Source organism: Diospyros lotus, chromosome 7 (assembly GCF_014633365.1).
Source record: "Diospyros lotus cultivar Yz01 chromosome 7, ASM1463336v1, whole genome shotgun sequence".
Taxonomy (NCBI): Eukaryota; Viridiplantae; Streptophyta; class Magnoliopsida; order Ericales; family Ebenaceae; genus Diospyros; species Diospyros lotus.
The window spans coordinates 26,610,367-26,622,227 of record NC_068344.1 but is presented as its reverse complement, the minus strand read 5'-3'; the positions used below and the strand labels follow the sequence as shown (position 1 = coordinate 26,622,227).

Genomic DNA, 11,861 nt, shown 5'->3' with positions numbered 1-11,861 from the left:
TTACCCCACACACACACAAAACCATCGAGTTCGTTCTGTCTTTTTGTCGAATCGCCATTCTCCGAAGAGGCGAGCCTGCAAATTCAGTGAATTAACACTGGAATTTGAACCGTCGACTCTCGGACGAATGGAGAAGACGACGACGACGACGACGTAGTCTTGAAGAAGCGTGTATATATATTATATGTATATTTCGACAGCAACGTCGTCATCTAGCTTTGCCTGGCAACGTTTCCGCAATTTACACCGACCTACAAGCTTCCAGGGGGGCGGTTTCTCGATTTTCAGACCGTCTTTTGTCTTCGTCTGCCTCTCTCTCTCTCCCCCTCTCTCTTTCTCGCTCGCTCTCTCTCTCTCTCTCTCTGTGAAAGCATACGTGCAAAGCAATTCAGAGAGGGAGAGAGGAGAAAGAGAGTGAACGTACATTCTGAAACCGCTTAATCTATCGGCAATACATTGGGAATTCGCGAAAAGTTGCGTCGCTTTGTTGAAATCTATAGGAACCATCCCTGCATGAACACGTACGCTCTTGCCTCTACAGCTCATTTATTTCGGCTTTCGGTGTAATGGCGATCGTAGAGTCAGGTGAGAGCGTCGAGACGGCGGCCTCGGGAGCCGAACACCGGGTCGCGGATCCCGGCAACCGATCAATTCGCCGGAGAGCGGCGGCTGCGGGGGAGGTTTCTGATTTGCCTTCGGGGGTGAGTTCGCTGGAGGTTGAGAGTGCGGTTGATGCTTCGGAGAAGGATAGGAATCAGATCGGGGTTGCCGGCGGAGGCGGTGGGGTGGAGGAGAATGATGGGAGTGGCGGAAAGGATGGCGAAAAGGCTGAGAATGATGGCGGCCGCGAGGGGAGTAATTCCGGGAGGTATACTTACAGGGCGTCTGCACCGGCTCACCGGAGAATCAAGGAGAGTCCTCTTAGCTCAGACGCAATATTCAGACAGGTTAGTCTTCCTGCTTATTTGATTTATATGTAAGTGTAATTGTATGCATCTACGTGCCTTTCATTGCACTTGTTTCTCTTTCATTTTGGACACTTATTTTGATTACTGTGGAATCTCTTCTTATTCTTAAATTGATGGGCGCGAGCCGAAAGTAAACTAAATTCAATGCTTTCTTACACTAGCAACTGTTCATACTTGCTTCAGGCGTTGCCGCTTCATGTATTCGACAGCTTTGGTTCCTGATTATATTTTTAGGGATTTTTTTACTGCAATTCTAGGGCTTATGGGTCTGTAGTTCATGATAAATATACTAAACTAAACATAAGTATAGCCATGATTTTTTAAATCTTGTACTGTGGTACATTAACATGCATTACAGCCATGAAAAATTTCACCTGGTCAATTGGCGTTGTTGAAGTAGTTCCATAGTTGTTGATTTTCATTTATATATCGTAAGGAGACTACTGCAGGCATTTCTGAGAGCCTTCCGAAGGTGTATTTTGATGACTGGTGGTACTTTTTTTAGTTATGGAGTCCTGTCAATGCGGTACCTTAGAGTTCAAAGGTTAGATGAGAATAAAGGGAATGGTGTGTGGTAAACTAAAACCAGAATTGAAAGACTTTTAGGAATTGATGTTAAGCAAATGCCATTATAATGTCAGAGATGGGGCAGTTAAAGAATAAATTGCCTACAAAGTTTGGGAAAGAATTCCCTTACGAGTCAAAGACTAGCTTCATGAGAAAAAAATGGTGCATGCTAAGAACTAGATTGTATGTTACATTGAGAATGCTTTGGTTCTTCCAATTATTTATTGATCGTTTGTCCAAATTTTGCACCATTTTCTAATTTTTCTAGGATCAGACATTTGGATAAAGCATGTGCACATCAGTTATAATAAATAGAACCAAATTACATATAAAAAGGAAACAAGTTGTGAATTAGACATAAAATAAAAACTATATGAAGTATATCTACTAATAAACAACAAACAATAACAATCACAAGCCTCAACCATATGAAATTTATCTACTAATAGATATTAGACTTTCTATTTTGGGCTTATTCTCCAATATGAATGTGAAAAATGATTTTTCTTTATTTGGATATGATAAAATATCGATGGATGCGTATTGCGAAAAAAACAAAAGGCTACCACCATTTTGCCGTATCTCTTTTGTGTTTGTTCATTAACCGTTTCTCCCATGTGGTGTTTTATTTCTTCTAAAATTGGCATGTTATGGGGTGCTATGTTTGTATCCTTTGTCTGTACTTTGTGCTTGTTAGTATACAGAATTGTCAAAATGTAGATTCCATATCAAGTTGTCATTGGACAGGTGTTATAAAATCGCCATGGAATTGGACCAAGAATCACAATATCCTACCTTAGAGGAAGGAAAAGTGTAATAACATACTATCAATGAGTCTATAAAAAATCGAAAATGCAGGAATGGACCAATAATCATAAAATTGAACCTAACAAAAAAATGGAAGTTTGTAATAACTTGATATCTATAAATTTATTGAAAATAGACACTGCTTGAGCCTAGAATACGCAAAAAATAAAATAGAATAACTAGACACATATAATGAAACTATAAACATTATATAATTGAAAGCTTAAATGGTAGTTTTGCATTTCATAAAAGGAGGAATGAGTGGAGAAAGAAGGGTTTTCTAACGTCGTAATTAACATATATTAGTAGTGAAAATTGGTTTAATAAATGGTAAATAATGTTGAATATAGAAATAGTTGGACAAGAGAGAATGAAAGAAAATAAAACTAAGGTTTTATGTTCCATAGTTAAAATTATTTTGTAGTTCTATTTTGCAGTAAGTAAAACAAAGGATGAAGAGAAATTTTTTATAAGAAAAGGGGAGTCTATGTCTGCAAAAGCATACGTGGAAAATGGGAAAAGGAAATAAAAAAGGTTGAAAAGGAATGGATGGTTGTGATTAAGGAAAATAAAAAGAGAACAAACTGAAATAGAAAAAACATGTTTTTTTTATAAATTAAATTGAAAGAAACATATTAATTTGGACTTGGTAGCATTGGGATCTGAGCTGAGATCTCTGCTTCAGTTGGCTCCTACACTAAATAGCTGAGGTCCAACCTCCCAGAAATCTATGTGATCAGGTTTAATTCAGCCAAAATGAATAGCAAATCCAGTTTGGTATTTTAACAACCAACTAAAACTACTTGTAAATAGCATATGCTGGCAGTCTTAACTCATTAGAAATATTTTTAGTTTCTTATTATTTAAAAATAATGTTAGTAAAAAAGAGTTCATATAGCCTTGAAATGATGATAAGGTGACCAATGTACAGGATCTTGAATAAATGAATCTGCAGGTAGTTACATGGTAGCAGAGTGTTGGATGGCTGGACAAAAGAAATGTTTTCTTGGTTGGTTCTGTCATGTACATTGAAAGCCAATGATTGTGAAGCAGTAACCTTTAGGTTGTAACCTTGTTCAAGAAACCAAACACACAGGCTTGTTGGAGCCTCTACCTGAAGCATTATTCACCCACTCCTGATACTGGCTGCAACATGTTATTGCAGGAACTTTAGTTGTTAGATTCACAAAGTATCACTAGCGAAAATTGCAGTAGATTCAAAAAAAAAAAAAAAAAAAAAGAAACAGGAAAAGGAAAAAAATTGTGTTCAAAGTTCAAACTTTATCCAACATTGCTTTGTCTGCATCAACCAATAATCACTGGCCTCCTCTGTTTTCAGAAGTTGACATTGATGCCATATAGATTTTAATAGAATATCTATCAATTCAATTTTGGATAGTTTGCATTATAGCATTATTTTAACTCTTTGAAGTAGAGTTTTGGTCACTTTGTAGAAAATGGTAGAGATCAAGAGTTTTAAATAATTAAATTATTTTATAAGTTTGTAATTCTAGTTATGTATAGTTTTAGTTATTTAGGAGCTTTAGAGGTTTAAGGATTTTATGTTCTTTCCTATTTAATTTGAATTACTAGTTTAGTTAGGATTATGCAACTATTTTTCATTTTTCAACTTTAATCCGGTTTCCTAGTTTGGTAGGGTTTGTGAGGCTATATATATATCACAAGCGTAGGGATTAGTGAAATTTTGGTTTCTTGATTATCAAAATAGATTATTGGAGAATTGCCCTCATTGTCTCACTCTATCTCTCTAGTCCTCTCTTTTCTATAATTTTCCCTCTTCTTCTTCTTTGTTCTTCTCCTTTTTTGCATATCCTTTCTACTCTCTATTTTTTCTCATCTTATTTTTCTGTCAAATTCGTCCTCTTTTTTGTCTTCATATCTTTTTGGCGAGTCTCCATATGAATCTCTAAAAGGTCAGCCTATCGAGGGAGCACATTACTCTCCAATCTCTCTGACGAGAAATTAGAATTATTGAATTTTAATGTCTGATATTAGGATTTAGGTTTTATTTGAACTGGGAATTTAGATTTTAGATTTTATCTTTTATTTATTTTGTTGGCATAATTGTAGATTAAGATAATTATCTTTTAGTTGGGCTTTTAGCCTATAAATTGGCTTGTAATAAGAAATTATGCTTTTGATTGATATTGAATAAAATTGATGATTTTATAATATATCCTGAATCTTGACTCTTCTCTCTTTCACTCTCTTGGGTTTTCTTTTCTTATCCAACTTATTCATTTCTTGTTCTTCCCCAATTTCTTTCTCTCTTTAATTTTCCGCTATCTTTCTGTTGCTCTCTCTCTTTGGGATTACATGTGGGATCTCAAATTACTCCCTCCAGGCATTGAGCTTTCCAATCTCTCCTTTCAGGTATTGAATGTTCTGCGGTCTATCTCCAACTATTAATCTCGTGAGATGACACATGAATCTTTACAATCTCTCCTTTAAGGGATCGGATTCTCCATCTTTTCCTTTGGGATTGAGTTCCCTGTAATTTTTTCCAAGAGCCAGTTTCACGTGGTGGCACAATGTATCTCCATATTCTCTACTTTGGGGATAGAGACTTTATTGACTTTGCAGTTGTGGCACATCCTTGGATTATTGATGAAATTCTCTGCTCAAGTGTCTTACTACGCAACCCCTCTGCCATGCTGAGAGGTTCTTCAATTGTACTATCTCTATACTTAAGTTTTCTACAAGTTGACCTATAACCTAGACAACCTAGAATGAAGTAGCGCATAGTTCTCCTTCAGCGCAAGACTTGTAGGGGCTTGTGGCCCTTTGCAAAAATATATTAGCTAGTTTACTTGTATTCTTAGGAATAAAAACATAATTTTTTAATTGATTGAATAGAATAACATATCTCTTGAGTGTTTGTCACGTACCTAGCTGCTACATTAAATACATTGTAATAATCAGTAGCTATGGTCGTAGTAATAAGATGGAGGTATCCTTGGAGAATCAAGGAAGGAGGGTAATTCTCCAAGGCAACTTGGAGATGGGAACATGCAAACTGATAAGAGGTAAGAAGCTGCACCAATTGCTCCTAAGGAAAATGTCTCAAGTGGCTCATCTCTTTGCTATTGAGGCTGGGGTGTAGGAGTAACCTATGAGGAACCAGAGGAAGATAGCTCAGAATTCAACCATCAGCAGTCTCAATTCTTCCCTCGTTTGGTGCATGGCCTCTTGGGTGTTATTCATGCCGAACTCCATGGTTTCCAACCTCACCTCTAGTTGCCTCAGGCGTGTTCTTTCGGCCATTGCTTCTTGATCCTCGATCACACTAGGCCGCGCTTGTTCCTTCCGCTACTGTCGCTACTACCCACCGCCAGACTGACTGGGTCTGATACCACTTTATCAAGCCCTTGAATTAGGGCTTGCAATTTGGTAATTGAGGAACGTAAGAATTGATAGAAAGAGAGAGGGAACAGAACTAAAGAAGAGAGAAAGAGAGTCAAAAGAGAGATTGATTATTTACTTCCACAATATCTCTCAATAGTGTCGTAGGTCCCTATTTATAGGACCTCTAGCTACATCACCTTCTCCTAACTACCTCAACGGCTTCAGTTAGCCGTTCACAACAATTCTAATAACTCCCTGATTTACTCATTTAGACCCTAACATCTTACAATATTACACTTACTCCCCAGGGTCGTGACAAAAAGCAAGATCAAATTCCAGTTTTTTCAACTTCAAAAGTGAGTGGTGAAAATAATTGATGCTAACTGTTTACCTACTTGTTCTACTCCCCGAATAATTTGGATGATAATGATTCTCAAGCAGCATGCATGTGGATATAGTAAATTGTACCCAAAGGAAATGAAGATGGAAAGAAGAGTCAGTTCATATAGAAGAGGGAGAATTTAAGCTATAGACATGTTTCATTCCAATGGTAAATAAGTATGAAAGTATACAGCTTCAGGTAGGAAATTTTCCAGCCACATATGGAGCTGAGCTTAAATTGTTGATGATTACACGAAACTGTTAGGATTTTTAGTGTTGGAACATTCTGGGAAAAAAACTTGAATTACCATTTCTTTAATTCATGTCTTAGATAGGATTTTTGAAGTGGTTAAAGTCATTATACAAGTCTTCAAGAACATTGGCAGCCAAATTGAAGAAAGTTAAAAAGCTCAACTTGAAAGGGCTTTTTTGGCATAACTGCATTCAAAATATCCAACAATGGGGGTGAATCCAAAGATGGGGTCTTGGAAAATGAAGAAGAGAAGAAAGGTAAAGATGATGAAGAAAAGAACCGATGGGGTTTCTCTTGAAGGGTTTCTGGAAAGAAACCCCCATTGCACGATGGGTTTAGGTCTGGTCAATTGTTGATCTCTTGGGTGTTGGATTTGAATTTCTGGATTCAGGCCTTACTTTTAGTTTTCGTGTCCAAGAATATCCATTCTTACAGAGGGAGAAAGGAACACAAGAAGAGATAAGAAAGTACATAGAGTTGATGGATCCAGGGGTGAGAATATGCCAGATTCCTTTCCCACTGCCCCCAGATTCCATTCCCTAAACCCTAAACCTTGGCTCTCGCTCTCCCAAGGGTGCTACCGCCGGTTACGCCACTTGAGCTGCGATACTGTGGTTCTAAGGCTGTTCTGGGTTTGATACCACTGATTTCATTCTTTACTCTGTTGTTTGATGATCACGATAAAAGGATCTGTCCCAGCAATATTTTGTTTCAGATTTGCCAATACCGGTCTGTTCTTTTCTGTGACTGAATTCAGGGTTTTATTTGTTGTTTTATTGATTATTTTGACTTACTTTCAACAAAAACCATATGCAAATTCACACGGCATCTCTGATTTGAAATATCTTGAATAATGAGCACTTTGCACTTCAGTTCACTTTGAGGTTAACAGTGTTCAACACATTGGGATTTGGAAATTTGACCTGAACTTTGTTCATGTAGCTCCATAGAACTCAAGCAATCACTGGGGTTTCAATGTGTTTTTTTTTCTTTTTTAATTTTTTCTGAAGTCAGATAGAGAGAGAGAGAGGAGGGAGAAAAAGGGAAGAGGGAGGAGAGTGGAGCAGGGGTAAAATGGTTGTTTTTCTCACTTCTTAACTGCAGTGGAGGTCATTGCTATTTTGAAAGCGTTGAGGGTGTCTCTGCAATTAAGAAAAACCTCACGGGTGGTTATTGTAATTTACTCTTAACTAGATAAGCAAATTAAGCCTGCTAGTCATGAACTGTGGTTTGAGAAGCCCTGAAAAGCTTTTATTTGCATCATTTCCCCTTCTTGTTTGTGGTCTTGCTATTTATTAATCACCTGTTATGGCATGCAGTCTAGGGGTTATGTGACAAATTCTTTTTGTAGGTGAGTTCTATTCCAATTTGATGGTTCTTGTAGCATTATATGATTTTTGAAGCTGCAAGCTTTTTCTGAATGGTTTACTTGATCTTTTCTTGGAAGTTGGGTTACACTGGAATTCATTGATGCTAACTATTGTTTAACATCCTGTGGCAGAGTCATGCTGGTCTCTTCAACCTCTGTATAGTAGTGCTCATTGCTGTAAACAGCAGGCTTATCATTGAGAATCTCATGAAGGTACGCCTCCCAGTCTAATATGACAATTCAGATTATTTGGAAAGTCAGTGCAATTTATTGATTTGCCACCAACGGCATTCATCTTTTTGATAGCCTTGCTGTAGACCTGTGTATTTTTTCTTTCTTATTTGCATTATTGCATATGCTGAGAACATATATCTGATCCTATGATGGATGACATGTTTTTGTTGCTATGCAGTATGGCTGGTTGATTAAATATGGTTTCTGGTTTAGTTCAAGATCATTGAGGGATTGGCCACTTCTAATGTGCGGGTAATGTTTGATATCTCCCTCCATCCCTGTGCGAGTCATCTATTCATTTGTTTCTTTCACTGCCCTGCCCCCCAACCAAAAAAGAGAAATAAAAAAGGAAAATAATTTCTTGTACATGTTTAATTAAAATAGGAAATGATAAGAAGATTTGATTGAATTGTCTTTTGACATTGAGCACTTACATCTTTTAATTTCAACTGCAGGCTCACCCTTCCAATCTTCCCACTTGCTTCATTTATTGTTGAGAAGTCTGTGCAACGGAAATATATTTCTGAAGCAGTAAGTGATTTGGCTGCAAAGTTCAGTTGAATTCTTATTTATTGCCCAAAGTTAGATACTATTCTTACACAATTTCTACTTCTATGTTTTAATGTTCTATCCAAAAAATCCTGTGAAGATATAGAACTTTATATTATAAAGTTGAAGTTCCCTTATGCTTACTCTTTCTATAATGATCAACTACTGCCTTGCCTATTGCATAATTCTTATGCCATGCAGCCCAGACCCACTCATCTTTAACGAGCAAGGTTCACACACACTACAGGAGTCAGTGAAGCCTGTAGACAAATATATTAGAGGCATAAACTCCTTTGTGTGTTGGGGCAGTTATTATGGCGGTGAAGTCATTATGTTACTTCAGATTGGGAACTGTTCTGTTTAAGTAATGATATAAAAGTGCCTTTCTTTTATCTAGCTTTTAAGTATTTGTGAGGGGAAATAACAAAATAACAATTAGAGAAAGTTTTAGAACTACTGCAGGTTAGAGATTTACATACTTTTCGAAATTACACGCTATGTTGCCTCTTTCTCCAGGCTTGGCATCTCAATTATCTGAAGCGAATAATGTGTTAAGTAGTTGGTTGTGATTTTTAAAATCAAGTTGCATTGACTTTCAATTTTTGAATGTTACCATGGAAACCTTTGTGAGATGTATTGTTTCTCTTGATATTGTTGTTCTCATATCTTCATCTTGAACTGAAAATATTATACTGTGTATCATGGTAGTACAGGCCCTGAGATGCATTTAAAAAACTTATGAACTCTTGGAAGCTATGCATTCAGATAGTCTGTCAATTTTGTTATCCTCGAATTCATGATATTTTGCTCCAAGTATTCTCATCCTTGCATATAGTTTCCATAAAGCCTGAATCATTCATTCTTATAAACTTAGCATTATAGTGGGAGAGGTAAATTGTTGTTTTAAGCTCTTAAGCACTAAAATATATTAACTTTTGATTTGAATATTATTGCAGGTTGTTGTGATCTTTCACATATTAATAACGACTGCTGCAGTTCTGTATCCAGTTTTTGTGATCCTAAGGTTAGATTTTTATTTAATATCTTGTAATTTTTCAGCAGGTAGCTTTCTTTCTATTGTCAAAATGAAAATGCTATTAATACCATGAGATGATGAAATGATTTTTCCTTCTGTAGATACAGTTAAAACGTTTTCCTTTCTTAACAGACTGAGACAAAACAATAGTAGGAAAATGAAATTCCAGTAGTTTCAGATGAAATAAGGAAACTTAATCACACACACACAAACACTTTGGAAACTATGAGTTGCCTCAACACCCATTATGCACATAACAACATTTATTTTCTGCTTAACTGTTTTATCAAAACAAAATATTGGAGAGCTAATGAAATCTAAAGTTCATAGTCATTTGAGAGATGAAGTACCAAATAGTACGGACATGATTAACAACTCTCACTTGGAGACCATTGCTTTGTTTCTTTTTATGTATTGTATAACTGGCAAAATCCTTTTCTCCATTCCTACTATTTCTTGAATTTAACATTTTTTGTTTAAACCTTTTATTTATGAGGATCTAATATTGATTAACTTTGTATTAAACCCTGTTGTTGTTCTCACTATAAAGGAAAAAAATAAAGAAAGCTAACATGTTTGCAGGTAGGGTCACTTCAAATTTGAATACAAGTTGGTCCTTTTTAACTATTAATATCATGATTATTATTTTTTTATAATTTGGTAAATTATATTGTATTGGAACCTACATTATTTGTGGCTGATAAGATTGATAATTTTTTTTTGTAATATTGCTTTTGTTATTATTGAATTATTAATTCGATTACATGTGATCTTATTAAGAGGATGTATAGACTTCTAAAATTTTCAATTATCTATTATTTAGGTCTGACAGCCATTTGAATTTTTTTTTTACTAACTGACATTTGTCTAGTTTTTAGCTTTGTTTATCTAGCATTTTCATATGTTTTCAATACTTTGTCATTTCTGTTAAGTTTTCAACACATTTCTGATTGAAACTGTACAACAGTACAGTGTGAGATTTTCTGCATTAAAACCTGATTGTATATGAGTAGTTGGATTGATCACATCCCCTTTGTCTTTTATCAATCATCAGTCACCCTAGATTCTTTGTAGGTAAAATTTAGTTGGCAGTCTTTATTGATCTACCTCCAAAGATTGCATGATTTATGTAACTAAATTAAAATGCTAAGCCCACGAACTTCATCCACAACCTGATGTGGCCCCACAATAAAATTAATTAGTAGATATATCATTAACCCACAATGTTATATTATAACCCACGATGTTATATTATAACATTGTGAGTTAACGATATATCTATTAATCCAAGTGATACCCTTTTTTGTTAATGGTTAAAGTGAAAAATGCATAATAGTTCTTCCCAGATTTAATAATAAATCTTCACACTATTAATAATATAACATTGTGAATTAACAATATATCTTCTAATTAATTTTATTGTGTGGCCACGTCAGGTTGTGGATGACGTTTGTGAGCTGAGTTTGTGGGCGTAGCATTTTCCTAAGAAGGAGTATTCCCATTGTATAAGCATATAATATGTAACAGAGCTTTGCTGGAAGTTTTAACTGTGGGCTGTGCCTGATTGAATAGTTTCACCACCTTTTCGTTTTATCACTCAATATCTGAGGTAGAATGTGGTTATATGTCTTGGTCTATAATCTTAGGCTTTTTTCATTCATTGAGTAGGTGTTTTGCAAGGAAATGACGCAAATAATGAGAAACTAGATATCTTTATCATCATTAACTGCACATTATCCTAACTAAAATAGGGTTAATGAAACTAGAAATAATATAAAATTATATATTGTAACAAGCTGGAAATCTGAAAAGTTATTTTTATGGTATCTCAAGAGTTCACTATAGTGGTTTGGAATTATGCAGGCATGATTCTGCCGTTCTATCTGGTGTGGCATTAATGCTCTTTGCTTGCATTGTGTGGTTGAAATTGGTATCCTATGCACATACAAGTCATGATATGAGAGCTGTTGCCCAGTCACTTGATAAGGTAAGGACAATAGTGCTTACCTTTTTGTTGTTGGCAGTGAAACTCTGATAAAGTAAAAAGAAGAGTCTTACCTGACCAAAAAAAAGAAAATATAAGAAGCCCTGGATTTTGCTTGTGGTGAAAGTATGAAACCATGACTTGATGCCTACTAAATGGAGTCTATGTTCTGCAATATAAGCTTACATATCAAGCCATGCTAATATCACTCATTTTTAGTACTAATTTATGCCACTATCTTGCTAGTTTTTTTAAACATTTTGGTTCCATCTACTTCTCTCTCCCTCCACCCAAAACTGGAATAATAGTTCTTCCACTTTTTGAAGGAAAATGATGTTATGATTATT

The 11,861-nt window shown here is 35.7% G+C and overlaps 1 protein-coding gene across 1 annotated transcript in view; it reads left to right on the top strand.

The window, feature by feature from the left end:
- The window catches only part of LOC127806428 (diacylglycerol O-acyltransferase 1), a 44,339-nt gene continuing 32,478 nt past the window's right edge, over window positions 1-11,861 (top strand). Inside the window, exons 1-6 of the mRNA XM_052343717.1 lie at window positions 1-947; window positions 7,844-7,924; window positions 8,124-8,197; window positions 8,401-8,476; window positions 9,451-9,518; window positions 11,394-11,517. Coding sequence (XP_052199677.1) covers window positions 567-947; window positions 7,844-7,924; window positions 8,124-8,197; window positions 8,401-8,476; window positions 9,451-9,518; window positions 11,394-11,517 — 804 coding nt within the window. The 5' untranslated portion in view covers window positions 1-566. The remainder of the gene's footprint in view (window positions 948-7,843; window positions 7,925-8,123; window positions 8,198-8,400; window positions 8,477-9,450; window positions 9,519-11,393; window positions 11,518-11,861) is intronic.